Genomic DNA, 20,953 nt, shown 5'->3' on the forward strand with positions numbered 1-20,953 from the left:
AAGACATTTTAGCTTTTAGCTTTTCCCAAACATATCACAATACTGAACACAGAGAGTTTGAATAAAACTTGGATAAAAAGACAAATGAACTATTTCTCTCCTTGAGGAAACAATAGGAAAATGGGGAAGATAAACATATAAACACACGTGTAGAGAAGGGGTATACTATTCAACAGAGTAGACACTAGCCTCATGTGGCTATTGAGCAATTGCTATGAGACTAGTCCAGTTTGAAACGTCCTGAAGTATAAAAACACACTAGGAAAAAAATTCTCATTACTAACATTTTATACTTATTACATGTTGATAAGACAATAAAAAATGTCACAATTAATTTCACCTGTTTCTTTTTACTTTTTTAATATGGCTACTTAAAATTTTGAAATTACATATGTGACTTGCATTTGAGGCTTGCATTACATTTCTGTTATGCAGTATTGGTACAGAGTGATATATTTGTATCTTCAATAGTGTGCCGGGTGTAGTGGCTCATGCCTATAATCCCAGCACTTTGGGAGGCTGAGGCAGGCGGATTATGAGGTCAGGAGATCAAGACCATCCTGGCCAACATGGTGAAACCCCATCTACTAAAAATACAAAAATTAGCTGGGCGTGGTGGCATGTGCCTGTAATCCCAGCTACTCGGGAGGCTGAGACAGGAGAACGGCATGAACCAGGGAGTCGGCGGTTGCAGTGAGCCGAGATCTGAGCCAAGATCGTGCCAACGCACTCCAGCCTGGTGACAGAGTGAGACTCCATCTCAAAAAATGACAACAAACAAACAAAACAAAACAATAGTGCAAAAGACCATAATCAAGGTGGTAAAGAGTGGGGGAATAGAAGGAAAAGAAAATGTTTAAGCTAGTCCTTAAAAAAGTTTTTCAAATTGGAAACAAGAGAAGGAAATGGATTGGAAATCTAAATGTAAGGTATAATAAACCTTTACAAAAGTATTATAAAAAGATATAGGAAAAGTGGGCATATAACTTAGGGATACAAAAAGGCTTCTTAAAGAAAATATAAAATGCAAAAGCATGAAGTAAAAGACTGATTATTAAGTAGAATACTTCAAATTTTAAAACTTCTTCAAGGCACCATAAATAATCAAAGATACCATAAACAAAAGACAAATGACAAGTTAGGGGGTGTAGCTGCAACATATATTACAAAGATTTAATATCAAAAATACAGAATCAATACAAAAAAAGAGACAGAATAAAAGAAAATTTGTCAAAGGATAGAACAAGAATATTACTAGTAAATACAAGCGATATGTTCGACCTCAATAGCAATCAGAGCACTCTACCATAAAATGAAATATTTCACCTGATGGTATGCAAATATGTTTACAGTTTATGTACCCAGTGCCAGTAATGGTAGGGAGAACTATTCTCTCCAACACCCCTGGTGAAGAACGTAAACTGGTAGACCCACTGAGAAGGCAATCCAGAAATAATTTTTTAAATTTACACTGGCTATATTAATTCATATAGGAATTCTGCTTCTCAGTGTCTAAGGAAACATTTCCAAACAGAGCATTGTTGGTGATAGAAAATTACTGGAAATAAGCATATATATCTTCAGTAGAGAAATGATTACATAAATTATGGTGCATCCATATTATAAAATACTGTACAAAAAGAATAAAGTAGCTATATATCAGCATTAATAGAAATTCCTGCAATTATGAAAATGTTCTTTATCTATGCTATCCAATATGATAATGATTAGTCACATGTAGCTACTGAGTACCTGAATAACCAAGGAGGTAAATATTCATTTTAATTTAATGTATCTAAATACAAATTTAAACAATCACATATAGGCACTAAAGCTGAAAGGTCTCTAAGACAATGTTAAGTTTTTTTCCAGTAAGGCAATGCATACAATATGAATTCCATTTATTTAAATGGGAAAGAAAACAACAACAAAAAAACACACAGTCACCTCTTATCTGTAGGTTCAGTAAGTTCCAGTACCTGTGTCAATACAAAAGTACCTGGAAGGATGTGTACCAAGCTGACAAAAATAGCGGGATGGTAGTGGGAAGGGCAAATGGGATTTTTGTTTTATCTGAAAATGTATTTGCATATGTCTTATATAATTAAAAATTATATTAAAAAAATTTTTTTTAACTAGAGGAAAGCAAACGGTTGGCCAGTTGGAGTGAACTGCATGTGCACAGGAAAAGTAATGTCTAAAAATTAGTAAGAAATGTGTCTTCTGATGAAATTCACTTTAACATGGACGCCAATGCAAGAGAGATTATGTTGTATGCACCATCTTGTAAGGAGTTAATAGAAACTATACATTTGTCCCCCTCATCCACAATCCAATTAATTTTACTCAAGAACAGCAATGGTTCTTTGGTAAATAGCTTCTCAAAACCTGTGTAAGATATTTTTCATCAGTGACCACAAATTTGTCATCTCTCCAAAAAACTTTTCCAGATTCCAAGTTGCTTGTGAGAAGGGGCTCTGTCTTTTAACTTGAACTTCCGCTGTATCTAACTAGTATTTGTGACTAGCAGTCATGGTAGTTTAAGTACTGCCTTGGTTAGAGAGGCAGTGACAACATAAAGCTATTATAAGCAAATGTTTATTTCGATTTTAACCCCAGAACTCTTTCCCCTTGTTTGTACACCTTTATTTTTACCTGCCATCAAAAGGATCACTTTCTAACTATCTGGTAACTTCAGTGTTTATTTAAATACCTATTATGGTAAACAAACATTAGCTACATAATTTTAAAGCTGCATATAATATCAAATTCAATTTTTTTTTTTTTTTTTTTTTTTTTGAGATGGAGTTTCACTCTTGTTGCCCAGGCTGGAGTGCAATGGCTCAATCTCGGCTCACCGCAACCTCCGCCTCCTGGGTTCAAGTGATTCTCCTGCCTCAGCCACTGAGTAGCTGGGATTACAGGTACGCACCACCACGCCCGGCTAATTTTGCATTTTTAGTAGAGACAGGGTTTCACCATGTTGGTCAGGCCAGTCTCGAACTCCCAACCTCAGGTGATCCACCTGCCTTGGTCTCCCAAAGTGCTGGGATTACAGGTGTGAGCCACCGCACCTGGCTAGATTACAAGATATTCCAAAATCAGGAGAGGAGCTTCAAGTAAACTCTCAAATGTTATCTTGTGTTTTCAGCACAATAAATCCACATACAAATCTAATTTAAAGAATTCACAGGAATTTGTTTATCAGTGTGATTCTCCAAAATGACCAAACATAGACTTTAAAATGCCATTTAGCCAAGATTTTTAATATAGTAAAATAAACACTTAAAACGTCTGCTTATGGTTGGGCACAATGGGGTACGCCTATAATCCCAGCACTTTAGGAGGCTGAGGAGGGAGGATCACTTGAGACTAGGAGTTTGAGACCAGCCTGGGCAACACAGGGAGACCCTATCTCTACAAAAAATAAATTAGCCAGGCATAGTGGTGCACATCTGTGATCCCAACTACTCAGAAGGCTGAGGTGGGAGGATCACCTGAGCACAGGAGGTCGCAGACACAGAGAGCTGTGATCATGCCACTGCACTCCAGCCTGGGCAACAGAGCAAAACCCCATCTCAAAAAAATCAAAACATGAAAATAAAAATAAAACTTCTTATGAACTTTCTGTTTTCAATAATGTATGCTACAGCCACTGGGACCCATTCAGTTTTACTCCATATTGGAGCAGTGCTTCCAAGTTGTCTAGTGTTGCTGGGTTGGCAGAGCTCAGCAATCTTTATCTTAGACTATACGCCAGTGAAAACGTAAATATCTTGGGCAGTGTGATGTCTCAAAAGTTGTTCATTAATCATTAACAACACAGGACAGTAAAAAGACCAGGAAATTGACCGGGCACAGTGGCTCACGACTGTAATCCCAGCACTTTGGGAGGCCAAAGCAGGCAATCATCTGAGGTCAGGAGTTCGAGACCAGCCTGGCCTATGTGGTAAAATGCCATCTCTATTAAAAATACAAAACTTAGCCGGGCCTGGTGGCTGATGCCTGTAATCCCAGCTACTAGGGAGGCTGAGGCAGGAGAATCACTAGAACGCAGGAGGCGGAGTTTACAATGAACAAAGATCACGCCCTTGTACTCCAGCCTGGGCAACAAGAGCAAAACTCTGTCTTAAAAAAAAAAAAAAAAAAAAGACCAGGAAATTAATGGAAGAACTGTTTCTCCCATTCTTACTTCTACTAAAGATTGGTTCTTACCATTAAAACACACACACACACACGTTCTCACCATTAAAACATACACACACACGCACACATGCAAACACACACACACACTAAACTCATCCATTCTATTTTGTTTTGAAAGACTAATCTTCATTTTCTAAAACTACAGTTTCAAGTCACTTACAAGAAGTGATTGTTTTTCTTGTTCTTCCTACTGAGTTTGTGATGCTTGGCCACCTTTTCAAGTCTTTAGAAAATTACATGGTTTGGGGGAAAAAATGCCTTTCTGGGAAGTAATAAGACAAAGTATCCAATTCATACTAAATACCTTCAGTTTCCCTCTAGTATCCCTAAAAGTGTCCAAGTCAACCTTAATCAACCTTTCCAAACAAGGTGTTTGGTATAGCTAGTTTTGAAAATAAAAATTATGCCATCTTTTTCTAAAATGACAAACCAAATACATATTTTCCAGGTCTTCACCCTAAGAAAAGCCAAATAAAATTTTCCTTTAAGTAAGTTCTTACTTTGAACATTTGGAAACATCTGGACATTTGTCACTTCGGCTAGCGGGGAATAATGATAAACACAGCAACAGCACCATCTAAAGACACACTGTCAGAATTCCTTGAAAATGAGCCAGAGATCAGTTTCAAGCAAGTATGGGTCTTCACCTTCCCCAGTCAGAATGATGAATGTAAGACTGTTGAATTGCATTTGCCCTTTGATGCTTAGTGCAAAGAGTTGAAGACAAAAAGCTCCACTTGTGCTTTGTGAGAATAAATACATCGCAGCAGCTATAATTGGCACTGTGGCTGGGTGCGGTGGCTCACGCCTGTAATCCCAGCTACTCAGGTGGCTGCGGCATGAGAATCAATTGAACCCAGGAGGCGGAGGTTGCAGTGAGCAGATCACGTCACTGCACTCCAGACAGAGTGACAGAGCAAGACTCTGTCTCAAAATAATAATAATAATGATAATAATTTTAAAAACGGGTACTGTGACCAGAGAGTGAAGCTGTTAACGAAAGCTACAGTACCAACAGCACAGGCTGTGCCCCTAATGCAGAGAATGATTCCTTTCAGGGACTTATTTTTGGTTTCTGTAAATGGCATTGCTTCTTTGAAGCTGAAGGAGTCAAGAAAATACTTAGACCAGCACTGTTCAATACAGGAGCCACTGGCCACATGTGCCTATCAAGCACTTGAAAGGCAGCTTGTCTAAATTGAGATGTGTTGTAAATGTAAAATACATACTTGGTTTCAAAGATTTAGTACAAGGCTGGGCATGGTTGCTCACGTTTGTAATTCCAGCACTTTGGGAGACCAGGGAGGAGAGATCACCTGAGGTCAGGAGTTCAAGACAAGCCTGGCCAACATGGTGAAACCCCATCTCTACTAAAAATACAAAAATTGGCCGGGCATGGTGGCACATGCCTGTAGTTCCCAGCCACTCGGGAGGCTGAGTTGGGAGAATCACTTGAATCCGTGAGGCAGAGGTTGCAGTCAAGATCATGCCACTGCACTCCAGCCTGGGAAACAGAGTGTGAGCCTGTCTCAAAAAAAAAAAAAAAAAAAAAAGGCCGGGCACAGTGGCTCACACCTGTAATCCCAGCACTTTGGGAGGCTGAGGCGGGTGGATCATGAGGTCAGGAGATCGAGAGCATCCTGGCCAACACGGTGAAACCCCGTCTCCACTAAAAACAAAAAAAATCAGCCGGGCATGGTGGCAGGCGCCTGTAGTCCCAGCTACTCAAGAGACTGAGGCAGGAGAATGGTGTGAACCTGGGAGGCGGAGCTTGCAGTGAGCCGAGATGGAGCCACTACACTCCTGCCTGGGCGACAGAGTGAGACTCCTCAAAAAAAAAAAAAAAAAAAGACAATACAGAACAAAGAATGTAATGTAAAAGGTCTCCATAACTCTTCGTGATGCTGAATGCCTGTTGCAGTTATTATAACACTTTGGATATATGGGTAAAATAAAATATATTTCCAAAATTAATCTCACTGGATTCCACTTGCTTTTCTTAAAAAAAAATACAACTACTAGAAAATTTAAAAGCACATATATGTGTGCTTTTATAACCTCATATTTGCAGGTTGCTTTATATTTCTATTGGACACATTGCTTTAGACCTTCCAATAATTCTTCTCAGCAGCCATCTTAATCCTGAGCTGCTAATCTTTAGTCTGCCCATGAAAATCCTAAATGAATAACAAAGTTTTATTTATTTTTTTTTTTTTTTGAGATGGAGTTTCACTCTCCGCTGCCCAGGCTGGAGTGCAGTGGTGTGATCTCAGTTCACTGCAACCTCTGCCTCCCGGGTTCAAGTGATCTTCCTGTCTCAGCCTCCCAAGCAGCTGGGATTACAGGAATGTGCCACCACGCCCAGTTAATTTTGTGTTTTTAGTGGAGATGGGGTTTTACCACATTGGTCAGGCTGGTCTCAAACTCCTGATCTCAGGAGATCCACCTACCTCAGCCTCCCAAAGTGCTGGGATTACAGGTATGAGCCACTGCGCCCAGCCCTAAGTGAATAACGTTCTAAGGACACGTTTTCTGGTTCCCTTTTCTTAAAAGCAAGAAAGTAGAACAGGACAAGGTCTAGATGAGAGCTCTTTCTGTCAATTCAGAGTCTAGTTTATTCTTGCCAGATTGCGGCACCAACTGCAATACCAATAAAACATGGACACAATTCCCGGAAAGGAAGGGACCCAGGCCAAAGACAACTGGGAAGGTAAATTAGCAACATAAAAAACAAAACAAACCAAAACAAAAAGACACTCCAACACACGCCAAACCCTACAGAATAACTTCTGAAATTTATTCATAAATTTACATGACTTCCCTTATAGAATTTCATGACTTCCCTTAAAGAATTTCTTTAGTCCTTGTCTTCCCTTAGGGACAAGGTCATAAGAAATCTTTCTGGGCCGGGCGCGGTGGCTCAAGCCTGTAATCCCAGCACTTTGGGAGGCCGAGACGGGCGGATCACGAGGTCAGGAGATCGAGACCATCCTGGCTAACACAGTGAAACCCCGTCTCTACTAAAAATACAAAAAAAAATTAGCCGGGCAAGGTGGCGGGCGCCTGTAGTCCCAACTACTCGGGAGGCTGAGGCAGGAGAATGGCGTGGACCCGGGAGGCGGAGCTTGCAGTGAGCTGAGATCCGGCCATTGCACTCCAGCCTGGGCGGCAGAGCGAGACTCTGTCTCAAAAAAAAAAAAAAAAAAAAAAAAAAAAAAAAAAAAAAGAAATCTTTCTGAAGTGTAAGCTGCCTGAATCATCTTTCTAATCCACATTAACCATATCCTTTCCAGTAGTGCAGTGTCACTAATTGTGATTACGTGTTTGTGTGTGTGTGGGTGTGGAAATTAACAATGAACACTGAGATTTATTTTCAAATATCCCTTCATTTGCTATAGATAGTTGAGTGACACATGGAACTTGTAGAGTATCCTGCTACCTTGCCCCAAAGTCCAATAAAGCCTTGGTACAACCCTATTTGTTGGTAGGTGAAACCATTTACTCTTCTCACACACATACACATACACTCACAGTGAGATAGAGGTCCCCAACCCCTAGACCATTACCAGTCCGTGGCCTGTACATAGGGGCAGGAGGTGAACGGCAGGGAAGTGAGCATTACCGCCTGAGCTCTGCCTCCTGTCAGATCAGTGGTGGCACCAGACTCTGACAGGAGTGCAAACCCTATTGTGAACTGTGCATGCAAGGGATCTAGGTTGCATGCTCCTTATGAGAATCTAACTAATGCCTGATGATCTGAGATGGAACAGTTTCATCCCAAAACCATACCCCCAGTCTGGCCCGTGGAAAAATTGTCTTCCATGAAACCAGTCCCTGGTGCCAAAACGGTTGGGGACCGTTGGAGTGAGAGGACTATTCCCAGAAAGTCCTTAACTCCACTTTGAACCTCCTCTGGACATGGCACAGAGAGATCTTCCCAAGCTCTGCAGGCCTTAGTGAGAAGCTCCACATTCTGCTTTTCTTCTAAGACCTTGGGTTACCCTTACCTTGACTTGCTCGTTGGAGGTTACAGCACAGAAGACAATCTCTGTGAATCCTTGAGATGGGAACATACGGAAACAGATACCACCAATAACACGGCCATCTTTAATTAAAGCAAGGGTTTTGTGTTTCCTGAAAGAATAAGATTATGTCAAAGTTTTACCTATCCTAGTTATACAAATATACTTTTTGGGGTGTTCCTTATTAACCAACTAAGAAAGAGGGACATGTCCTAAGTTTCTATAGAAACTTCCTTCATGTAACCCCTATCTCACTAGACTACCCTTTTATCTGAACTTTTTAGAGCAAGCTTGACTGCATAAGACGTCATCAGCACTCCCATCAGAACAAAGTACCAGTCACCTGAGAAGTGCCTGAGGTTTAAAATAGAGAACAGTGTATGTGCGGAGGTGCTCTGGAACTGGCACACCCAGTGCCAAGGAGGGGTCAGGGGAGAGCAGGAAGTCATGGACAAACATGATATGTGTCTCTGAAGAGTTAAGTCTTACTCCAAAATATTACAGAAACATTATGAAAAAGAATTTAAAATCTACATATACAATTTGTGAAACTTTGCATTATGGAATCCTTCCCTCTGTCTAAAGCATCACTCTGAATTGTCACAGGCATGGATCACAGTCCCCAGAGGCTACTGGGCTATATATGTTAAAATAAATTCAATTAGGGAAGTTTAGTTCTTTGGGGTTTTGTGGGTTTTTTTTTTTTTTGTTTTTTGTTTTTTTTTTTAAAGCAATGGATTTTCAAAGTTAACCCATCTTATATCCCAATAATTGCCCACAGACCTGGGCACCTAGTTAAGATACCAAAACCAATATTTTGACTACGAAAAAAGTAGAACATCTTAGTGTTACATTCTCTCACTGCTATAAAGAATGAAGCACAGGATAGTCAACAGCGATGTAAAATACAAAGTTTCATTATCATTAACAAGAAAATTTGTATATTGTTTAAAATTAATCTTAGCACTTTCAGACATGAAAATTAGCTTGGTGTAGCTCTGTATCCACAGCAAGACAGGAGCAGTGGTATTCAGTGGATGACTATGGCTGACTTTCACTATCTAAGTAGTTCCTCTTTCATTTAAAAAGGAAATAAGGAAGAAGGAACAGAAAGTACCACTTACGGGTCAAAGACGAGCCGTGTGATGTACTCTTTTGGCATTCGGGGCAGCTGGTGGGAGAAAACGTTCTGTAGGCCAACCAGCCACATGAGGATCTTCTTGTTTGGTTTCTGGTTGAGGGAATTGCCAACGACGTGAAATTCAATTACACCCCTGCGCTCTTCCAACCTTGCCGCCTCATCCCTGGCCGAGTGTGCCGACAGAAAATTGGTCTGAGATGCAAGAGACAGGAAAAAATTACACAGAGCTATTCTCTCAAGACAGTGGGGATGGGACACATCCAAGCTTCTCATTTTTGTTCTAATAAGATACACATTTGTGGATTTTCAGAGTCCTAAATTCACACATGTGTGCACACATACACACAGAGACACATACACATACAAGTTATGAAGACAAGACAGAAAAGGCAGGTAAAGCATTTTGAGAAATTGGAGTATTGTATGTGTACACGGATGATATTCAGTGTAGATTAGGGGCCAGCAAAATTTTCTGTGAAGGGCCAGATAGAAAATATTTTAGACATTGTGAGCCATAAGGTCTTTGTCACAACTACTCCTTCTTCTGCTGTAATGCAAAAGCATCCACAGACAATATGTTAAAGAATGGGTGCAGTACTGTTCCAATAAAACTTTGTTTAAAAATACAGTAAGCAGACAAAATGTGGCCTGTGGGTTATTGTTTGCCAACCTCTGGCTTAAAGGAATCCTCTCCAGCTGAGCTTTAAGGACCCTTGAGATGACAGATTCAAATTCTCATTACAGGCCCAATAGTAGCACTCATGAATATACTTTTAACACCTCTTTTTAAAGAACAGGGTTTTTTCCAGAGAATATCTGTTGACTTACACTCAACCATAGCTGGAAGCACAACCACGTGCCAGCACTTATGCTCCCTATCTTATTTAATCTGCCCAGTGGTTTGCAAGCAAATACTCCACAAACAGCTCTTCAGGTAAGGAAGGCCCTAAATGGTGACACTTCATCTCATTAGTCCAGAACTGGCTATCCAGGTAACCAGGTGCCATGGTGGTCAATTTCAAGCTACCAACATATGGAACAACCAGCTCACAAAATTCCTAAAAATTTAACAATTTTCTTTGCATTCCAGTACAAGCCAGCTCCAGTATACTACTAAATATTAATATATCCAAAATATTTTGAAACATGTGATTCATCCTGATGTAGTTTGAATGTGTGCCCCCTCCAAATTCATGCTGAAATGCAATCTCCAATGCTGGAGGTGGGGCCTAGTGGGAAGTGTTGGATCATCACGGCAGATCCCTCATGAATGGCCTAGCACAATCCCCTTGTTGATGAATGAGTTATTGCTCAGTTAGTTCACAGGAGATTTGGTAGTCTAAAGGGGTCTGGCTCCTCCTCCTCGCTCTCTCATTCCCTTTCTCACCATGTGATGTGCCTGCTCCCACTTCACCCTGCACCATGAGTAGAAGTTCCCTGAGGCCTCACCAGAAGCTATGCAGATGCTGATGCCATTCTTGTACAATCTGCAGAACTGTGAGCCAATTAAAGCTCTTTTCAAAAAAAATAAATTACCAAGTCTCAGGTATTTCTTTGTAGCAATGCAATAGACTAGTACAAATTCCCATTTTAGAGCTGAAAAAAACTAAACTCAGCTAATCTGCAATGTTACTAAATCCCTAAAAAAACTATAGTCTTAAGCCCTCACAGACTGGATATCTAGAAGGAAATGGAAAGATCATTTTAGGAAAAGGTTTTTCTATCACAACATTCTGGTTCTCTGAAGTATCTTCAATATCATAAAATAAATGCTTAAGGAAACATGGCAAATTGAAAACTAACACTGTAATATAATCTCCAAGCCATTTCTTCATTTCCTGGAAGCTGTCAGAAATGTCTTAAGACCGGCATGTCTAAAGAAGTGTCATTGCTTTGCATGCCCTCAGATGCAAGGCAATGAGATGACAGAAGCACTTTTACCAAAAATGCCTTACTTGAATCTAATCCTTAGTAAACAATCAAGAAATCCAAGAAGAGGGACCTTACACAAAACTAGCGACCAAGACTCTTCACCAATGGCAGTGCTGCAAAAGACCAAAACAGGGCTGGGGAGTGGTTTTAAAGGAGACTAAAGAAATGAAGAGAGAAGAATTAAATGCAATGCACAATCCCTAACTGATCCTTCAACAACAACAAAGGTTATAACAGACATCATCTGGATATATGGGAAATTTAAATACGGTTTTATATTAAGCCAGAGGTCAGCAAACTTTTCAGTGAAAAGCCAGATAATAAATATTTCATGCTTTGCAAGCCACACATTCCCCATTTCAATTATTCAAATTTACAGTTGTAATGCAAAGATAGCTGCAGACACTATGTTTTAATAAAACTTTATTTGAAAAAACAGCCAGTGGACCAGATTTGGCTTGCAGGCTGTAATTCACCAACCCTGTATTAGAAAATATTGTAACCATGCTAAATTTTCTAACAGTAATGACTGCATTGTGGTTATGTAAGAGAATAGCTTCCTTATGAGATACAGTACATGCAAAAATTGTTAGGGGTGAAGTATTACGACATGTGTTTTTAATTCTGAAACAGTTCCAAATGGTTCATGGGAAGCACGGAGAGAAAGAGAAAAGAGCATATGGGGAGGCGCAGGGAGAAAGAGAGAAAGCAAATGTGGCATAATGTTAACTGTTGAATCTAAGTGAAGCATCTATGGATTTTTATCACAGCATTTTTGCAACATTTATGAGGGCTTGAAATTTTTCAAGATAAAAAGCTGGGAACGATGCCTTCGACTGTGAGATTATTAGTAAGTGGACCTGTGATGTGATATTCATCAAGGGGAATTACCTCTTGATCAGTTGTTCCTGCCCTCTCCACACTGACCACCAGGTTAAATGCAAACCAGGGTAGCATAACATGTTAACTCTCAGCATTAGCATCCCCACTTCTGACAGCTGGAGTGGCCAGGAGAGCAGAAGAGGTCTACCAGCTGGCTGCCCAGGTTTACCCTGCTGACCTCTGGTCCAAGCATCGCTGCAGGGTCCGTGATGGTAGACATAACCTCGTTGATTAATTCCATCGGAATATCCCCCATAACTCGGGGTCTCTTGGCCTCCTCCAGAACATGAGAATCAGTCATTTTCCTCTTTTCTCCTGTAATGATCAAAATAAAAGGCAAACAATGGGTGGTTCTAAACAAAAAACAAATAATACACGCTGACTAATTTTCTAACAGCACTGATGGGTATGGAGGTCAATTCTATCCTTACCACCAGGGGAAGAGGTAACAAAGGAAGATAGGAAAGAGAAGGGACAAGCTCACAATAACTGCCAACCCAATTCATTCTGAATATTCTCTACTTTCTACAATGATTTTTAACTAGATACATGAAATATTAAGGTACATGTTTCTTCATCTGCAAATGCAAAGGGGTGATTCTAGCTATTGTTTGTTAGTACTTCTAATATAGTCTCTTCGAGGTCAGAGAACATGGTCCATATGACATCGAAGTGTCAAAATGTTTTGAAATTTGCCTTATGGCCTAAAATAAGATCAGTCTTTGGTAAATGTGCAGTGTCTTCTTGGAAAGAATGTGTATTTTCACATTTTGATCTCTATAACTCCATTAGCTCAAGTTTACTGATCACGTTGTATGGGCTTCCAGAGCCTTACTGATATTTTTGTCTGACCTATGAATTACTCAGCTGTTTGTTTAAACCCTCAACTGTTGGTTGATTTGATTATTTCTCCTCGAAGTCATGTTAATTCCGCACCCCCCACCCCCACCCCACCATACATGTATGGAAATCAGTTTGCATTAGGCTCTGGGCTTTATTGGTTAGTTATTGCTATGTAATAAACCAACCCCAAATGCAGTCCTAAAACCATAATAACTTACTATCATAGCTCATTCATTTGGTGTGTTTACTGATGGGTGGCTGATTTCAACCAGTCTCATTCAATCTTGGCAGGCTTGCTCATGAGTCTACCCATTGATTGGAATCTCTGCTGGGCTTGGCTATACACACACACACACACACACGTATGTGTATATATATGTATGCATATATATTATGTATATATGTCTAATATTATATATTTGAAATATACCATAAATTGTTTTATTTTTAATAAACAATGACTTTAATTTATTATAAAATGACACACTTCATCTTTTACAATGCTTTTTTGCCTTAAAATGATGCCTCACAAAGTGAGCACAGCCACTAGCCTATCAAGTAGATGCAATCTCACCATTCCACACAATAGGAGAGGCCATGCAAAGGCAAAGAGAACTTTCTTCTACTTTCCTCATGAGATTGCATGGTAGTTTTTTTTCTCCTTTCTATTCTCATGTTTGGTTTTTCCAGTTTTTTCCAGACATAACATGTATTTATTTTTACAAGTAAATTTTTTGAATTTTTAAGATGTCTAGATCTAATTTATTTCCTCACATGTGAATCCCACTGCTATCTCAATATAACATTCTCCACATAGCATTCTCACTATCTTTAGTTGAAAAGGAGCAGAACAATACAAAGCAACTTGACTGTAGAATATTCTTCCAGAAATATTACATATTATTTACTAAATGGCTTTTGTCGAGTTCTTTTTTTTTACAATTTTTTTGTTGTTTGTTTTTGGAAACAAGTAACAATATTTTCAGACAGTTGACCAATAAGTCCTCAAATTCCATGACTCTCTAAGAGTAATGCTGAAAACTATTTATTTCATGGCTGGGGTTTGTTAATTGATATATGCCCTCTGCTTGTTACGCTGCTAATGGTGTTTATGATTTTTTTAAAAAAATCTGAGGCTGAATCCAAGCTCACTGGTAGAGTTTCTGGATGGATTAGTGATATCTCCCTTGGAAGTGAAAGGGAATGGTGGCATATGCTAAATATTTGGTACTTCTTATATTATAAGGTCCTCTTCTTTCCCTCTTTCATGGTACTTCATTTATTTAAAAATGTGGTCACATCCAAGATTTGTCTGATGTCCAGTCTGTGGACAGAAAAGCAACCTTCAAAACATTCTCTAACTGTGAAATGCTTCTAGGATCAAGAGATATTTTTGCCCATGTGGCAGATTACATTAATGGCCAAATTATTTACCCTCCTGGTATCTACACTCTTTGCCATGTGACTTTTCAGTGATTCCTACGAAAGGAATAGACTACCTTTTTCCACTTCTCTACCTCTCAACTCTGAGTTCAACTATATGACTTGCTTTGGACGACAGAATGAGGCAGAAGTCAGCAGGGCATGGTGGCTCACACCTGTAATCCCAGCACTTTGGAAGGCCGAGACAGGTGGATCACCTGAGGTCAGGAGTTTGAGACCAGCCTGACCAATATGGGAAAAACTTGTCTCCACTAAAAATACAAAAATTAGCTGGGCATGGTGGTGGGCACCTGTGATCCCAGCTACTCAGGAGGCTGAGGCAGGAGAATCGCTTAAACCCAGGAGGCGGAGGTTGCAGTGAGCTGAGATCGCACCACTGCACTCCAGCCTGGGTGACAGTGTGAGACTCCATCTCAAATAAAAAGAAAAAAAAAAGAATGTGGCAGAAGCAATGGTTTACAAGTTCCGAGCCTAGGCTTCAAGAGACTATGTATTTCTTCCTGCCCTGTCTCTTCAGAAGAAGGACATGTTCCAGGTAGCCTAATAGTCCCAGGAAAATTATGAGAAATATGTAAAGCAGAGTTGCTTCAGCTTAAGTGCTCTAGCCAAGCCAAGCCCAAAACAGAGATTATAATCAATGGGTAACTTGCAAGCAAGCCCAGTCAAGATTGAGTGAGACTAGCTGAAATCAGCCAACTCTCAGGCAACACGCCAAATGAGTGGGCTATGACAATAAGTTATTACAGTTTTGTTTTTGTTTTTATTTGTTTTTGTTTTTGAGATGGAGTCTCACTCTGTCGCCCAGGCTAGAGTGCAGTGGCCGGATCTCTGGTCACTGCAAGCTCCGCCTCCCGGCTTCACGCCATTCTCCTGCCTCAGCCTCCCGAGTAGCTGGGGCTACAGATGACCGCGACCACGCCTGGCTAATTTTTTGTATTTTTAGTAGAGACGGGGTTTCACCGTGTTAGCCAGGATGCTCTCGATCTCCTGACCTCGTGATCCACCCACCTCGGCCTCCCAAAGTGCTGGGATTATAGGCGTGAGCCACCACGCCCAGCCAGTTATTACAGTTTTAAGACGGCAATAACTAACCAGTACAGCCAAAAGCCTAATACAAAGTGATTTCTGGCCATTAAAATCCTGGACATGCAGAAACTGTAGTTGGTTTAAGTCTACCTTTTGCACTCCTCAGGTAATAGAGCTCCTGGGGCAAGTCACAGCCCTGTCTTACCCCTCTTAAGAGCTTACCTGGGTTTGCCTCAAGTCCAGAAGAGGCTTTGCAGGCAGGACTGCTGCTCCCTGCATTTGACTGCTCAAGGGAAGATGAGGTTGAATTGTATGAAATTGTCCCAGCCACAGGAGGTGGACTGATAACTGCCCGGGCAAAAGGAGAAGAAGGTATTAGATGACTGACTCCTTTCTTAGGCAACAAGAAACCAAGTGCAATGGGACTACCCCATTCCTGCCCAATGCCACAAAATAAGTCATCTTTAAAACATAAGCCAAGGCATCAAAATAACAAAGACAGTAGGGATTAAAACTCATTAAACAGAATAAGGATATCTGAGTCCATATTGATAAAATAATAAATGAATAAATAAATAAATAAGTGGAGATGAGGAAAGCTCAAGAATACCAACAAAGAAATAAGGAAGGAATGGTGGAAGTTAGTAAAAAAAAAAAAAAAAAAATCACTATTTGGCAGCCACCATATGATAACTGATTTGAGGAAGATCATGTGTGTAGGCTAAACCTGGTGAGTATAATTTTGATGAAGACAAGATATTTATACAGTCTCAAAATATCTCCCCACAGGCCGGGCGCGGTGGCTCAAGCCTGTAATCCCAGCACTTTGGGAGGCCGAGATGGGCGGATCACGAGGTCAGGAGATCAAGACCATCCTGGCTAACACGGTGAAACCCCGTCTCTACTAAGAAATACAAAAAATAGCCGGGCGAGGTGGCAGCGCCTGTAGTCCCAGCTACTCGGGAGGCTGAGGCCGGAGAATGGCGTGAACCCAGGAGGCGGAGCTTGCAGTGAGCTGAGATCCGGCCACTGCACTCCAGCCTGGGCAACAGAGCGAGACTCCATCTCAAAAAAAAAAAAAAAAAAAAAAAAAAAAAATCTCCCCACAAAAGTACTTTTTTTATTAAAAAGGAGAGGTAGTAATACTGCAGTGGAGAAAGCTGGTGACCACCACCACAACCATGTGATCAAACTTAATACCAACAATCATATGCCTCCTGATGCAATGGAAAATTTGCAATAAACCACATTATTGAGACAAGAGGCAAAAACAGAAGACAGCAGATAGCTTAGATAACAATACTACATCAACATTAAATATGCTGACAGAAAACCATAGTTTTTATATTAGAGAATATATGAGAGACATCAAAATTACTAAAGGGGCATGATGTTTGTAACTTTCAATTAATTTAGAAGAAAAAATATATATATAATATATTTTGAAAAAATATATATTATATATTTGTATATTATATATATATTTTAAATATATATATAGCTATTTTTATATAAAAAATATATTTTTAAAAGTATATATTATATATATAGCTCTTTTTTTTTTTTGAGACAAAGTTTCACTCTCGTCGCTCAGGCTGGAGTGCAGTGGTGCGATCTCGGCTCACTGCAACCTTCTCTGCCTCCCTGGTTCAAGCTATTCTCCTGCCTCAGCCTCCCGAGTAGCTGAGATTACAGGCACCTGCCACCACTCCCGGCTAACTTTTTGTATTTTTAGTAGAGATGAGGTTTTGCCATGTTGAGCAGGCTGGTCTCAAACTCCTGACCTCAGATGATCCGCCCACCTCGGCCTCCTAAACTGCTGGGATTACAGGCATGAGCCACCACACCTGGCCTATATGTCTCTCTCTTTCTCTTTCTTTTTTTCCTCTCTCTCTACTCCTCCCCTAAGTTTTATATATACATATACACACACACACACAAATTTAGGAGAAAATATATATACCTATATATAAATAATATATAATATATATTTACATGTGTGAATATTTGTATATTATATATCATATATAAATAAAAATATATATTATATATAATTTTTTCTCATAAATTATATATATATATGTAAATAACTTAGGGGAAGAGTAGAGAGAGAATAAAAGAGAAAAAGAAGGGATAGAGAAAGGGTAATAATAAAGCAAGGATGGCAAAATGTTAACAATTGGTTTATAACCAGGTAAAGAATATAAAATATACAGGATTTCTTTGTCCTCTTCTTGTAACTCTACTGTGAGTTTGACAGTATTTCCAAACAAAAAGGGTTTTTATATTTTTGTTTTTTAGAAAAGGCCATTGTAGGCCGGGTGTGGTGGCTCACGCCTGTAATCCCAGCACTTTGGGAGGCCGAGGCGGGTGGATCACGAGGTCAGGAGATTGAGAGCATCCTGGCTAACACAGTGAAACCCCGTCTCTACTAAAAATACAAAAATCAGCCGGGCGCGGTGGCAGGCATCTGTAGTCCCAGCTACTCCGGAGGCTGAGGCAGGAGAATGGCATGAACCCGGGAGGTAGAGCTTGCAGTGAGCAGAAATCGTGCCACTGCACTCCAGCCTGGGCGACAGAGTGAGACTCCATCTCAGGAAAAAAAAAAAAAAAAAGGCCTTACAAAGTAGGATGCTGCTTTGCTAGCTGTGTTGCTGACTGGTAGCTGATGAGGTGAGAGGTGACAAGGGGTATAGACATTCTCAAAAACACTGGTCACACACAAGACACAGCATGGCAGTACAGACAATTGTCAGAGAGAATGTTCATCTAACTTTCAACACAGCCACAATTCAGTCAACAAGGACATTCCCAGCAGCCAAGAAGGCAATAAAGTAAATAAACCAAGAGAGAGAGAGATACCAACCCAGAGCACTTCTAACTGAATAGCTAGTGGTTTGTCAAAAATCAGAATATACTAAAGTGCCATGCTCTATGTTTTTTTCTTCCAATATATAGCCCTTCTGAATTTCAAAGCATACTGGAGTGATTCTGAACAAAGAGAAAGCTCTGGTGATTCAGAAGACATCTGAGTATCTTGTAAAATTTCAGATCCATCCTTATGAATGTCATTTATCACAGTTGCATCGATGCGCAGACATGCTAATTAAGTAGATGATTACACTCTTCTTTTCCCCCAAGAGAACACATTGCAATTACAGTAGAACAAGAGAAGACAGCCCGCTTCTGACGGCTTCAGGTAATACTAAAGTGTACAATCCAACTTAACCTGGTGACAACCTTAGCCACAGAAAAAAGAATAAAATTTCCATACGGTCACAGACAACAACCTCTTCCTTCTCCATCCTGTACTATGACAGATAACAATGTGGCTGGAAGTTGAGCAGACTGGAGAATTTTGAGCAAACAAGGGTAAAGGGGAGTTTTCACACACAGAGAAATCCTCTCCACAGACCCACCAAAGGAGAACTATGTTGATCCTGCTGAATAACTTTGGTCCCCCACTGCCTGAGGGAGGAAACTGTTCTTCACTCATTCCTTCCACAAGTGTATGCTGTATATTGGCAGCACACACCAAGATGGTGTGATGTAGTGGTTAGAGTTCTGGCTCTCTTACTACAGTGTAATATTTAGGAATTAAATACAGATGTGAAACCCAGTTCCGTCACTTACAAGGTCTATCTTGGGCAATTTGTTGCTCCTCCTTGAACTTCTATTTCCTCAACTATGTAAAGGAGATCATAATTCCAACTTCCCAGGGTTTGTGAAAAGGCTTAAAGATACCAAGGAAGCTTCTTAGCCAAGCACTTAATAAATGTTTCAATTATTGCGACAAAACTGGGTCTCTGACCATCAAAAAGCTGCATCCACAGGAGATAAAAGACATACAGAAAAAACGGGACTAGGATAATATGAGGTGAGTATTGTCTAACACAGTCATTCTCAAATGTCGCTGCACATTAAAATTACCTGGGGTTTTTTTTAAAGTTCCAATGTCCAGGCCACACCCCAGGACAATAATCTCACACTCTGTTGGAATGGCACTCAGAAATCAGTATACAGTGCATTTCAAATTCCATGGGTGATTCCATTGTGCAGTCATGTTTGAGAACCAAGGATAGGATATATTCAAGGCTCTGTGAAAGTCTGGAAAAAAAGAGATCCAGTCCTTGCTAGAAGGGATGGGAGAACTTAGGAAAGAGTTTGCAGAAGAAATGCTATTTGAAAGTTAGGTGAAATCAAATCAAAGGTAAAGTGAATAGCACAGGTACAGAGGGAGCAATGCAAAGGATATGTCCAGTAACCACAGAAAACATGACTACTAAATGCTGATTGCTCAACTGTAGAAGAAACATGTAATGGGCACAGACAGGCCCCAAAGGACTACAGGTTTTGGACCAGAGATACATGAAATTATGACCTCAGGTTATAAAAAAGAAAAAAAAAAGACACAAATATGTTTTTGACATGTTTTTGGTAATGAGCTCAAACAAAAAGAGTATGATTCAAATAAAATTCCTCATTCACTAGTACTTTGGTTTGTAGGGATTTAGTTATATTTACACCTAAACTTGAGCTCTAGATGAAAACCTTTTTCAAAAATCACCTCTCAAATGCACTATGCTGAGTTAAAGTTATCAGTCTCGAAAAGCTGTCCACTATATGATTCCACTTCTATGACTTTCTGGAAAAGGCAAAACTATAAGAACAAAAAAACAGATCACTGGTTGCCAGAGCTGGAGGTAGGACTATGAATGCACTACAGAGAGGTACAAGGGAATCTGTCTGGAAGGAGGCCACTGTTCTATATTTTGATGGCAGTGGTAATTACCCAAGTATATGTGTTTGTCAAAACACAGTACGGTAAAAAGAGTACATTTTAGTACATATAAATTATACTTCAATTTTGTTTTTAAAGCAAGAATAAATCTTTTTTTCTTTGCTGGAGGCATTAGAGGCAATACTCACAAGCCCCCATATTACACATTGACCTAGAGCACTACAAAAAAAACTCTTGACATCAAAATTTTGCATCCCGTCTTTCCCCGTAGCCAGATATAAACTGTTTTGGCATTTCTTGCCAAACTTCTCCATGGGGTCTTCCTAGTGTCAAAGGCAGGAATTCAGATCCTCTTTCTGGGATCACTGTGACTCCAGAAGGCACCTGTCTTCCTTCCTCACAAAATGCCAACTGATGCCACTGGCTGATTTAAGCAATAGCAAGGATGCCCTGCCCCCACAGGGAAGTAGTTCACATCCTGAGACTCAAGACTGCCTCTCACTCACTATCCACCATTATACCTGGTGGTAACTTGATGTACAAAACAGATATCATAGATTTAAGAGGTCAGACGGAGACTTGATTCCTAGGTGTGTCTAGCCATTGACTGAGACTATAATTGGGTTTGGAAAGAGCCAGCATTTGACTATAGAGCTAAGCTCATTTGACTATAGAGCTAAGTATAAGTTACAGTTCACTGCAACTTACACGTCAGGT

The 20,953-nt window shown here is 40.0% G+C and overlaps 1 protein-coding gene across 2 annotated transcripts in view; it reads right to left on the bottom strand.

Annotated features, from left to right (window-relative positions):
- Positions 1 to 20,953, bottom strand: part of LOC105488963 (lysine acetyltransferase 2B) — a 117,720-nt gene that overhangs the window by 20,179 nt on the left and 76,588 nt on the right. For both annotated transcript variants that reach the window (XM_071090841.1, XM_071090842.1), the window contains exons 8-11: positions 15,718 to 15,843; positions 12,362 to 12,498; positions 9,353 to 9,561; positions 8,214 to 8,340 (exon numbers count right to left, since the gene is read on the bottom strand). In XM_071090841.1, the coding sequence (XP_070946942.1) occupies positions 8,214 to 8,340; positions 9,353 to 9,561; positions 12,362 to 12,498; positions 15,718 to 15,843 (599 nt within the window). The remainder of the gene's footprint in view (positions 1 to 8,213; positions 8,341 to 9,352; positions 9,562 to 12,361; positions 12,499 to 15,717; positions 15,844 to 20,953) is intronic.

The sequence above is a fragment of the Macaca nemestrina genome, chromosome 2 (genome assembly GCF_043159975.1).
Source record: "Macaca nemestrina isolate mMacNem1 chromosome 2, mMacNem.hap1, whole genome shotgun sequence".
Classification (NCBI taxonomy): domain Eukaryota; kingdom Metazoa; phylum Chordata; class Mammalia; order Primates; family Cercopithecidae; genus Macaca; species Macaca nemestrina.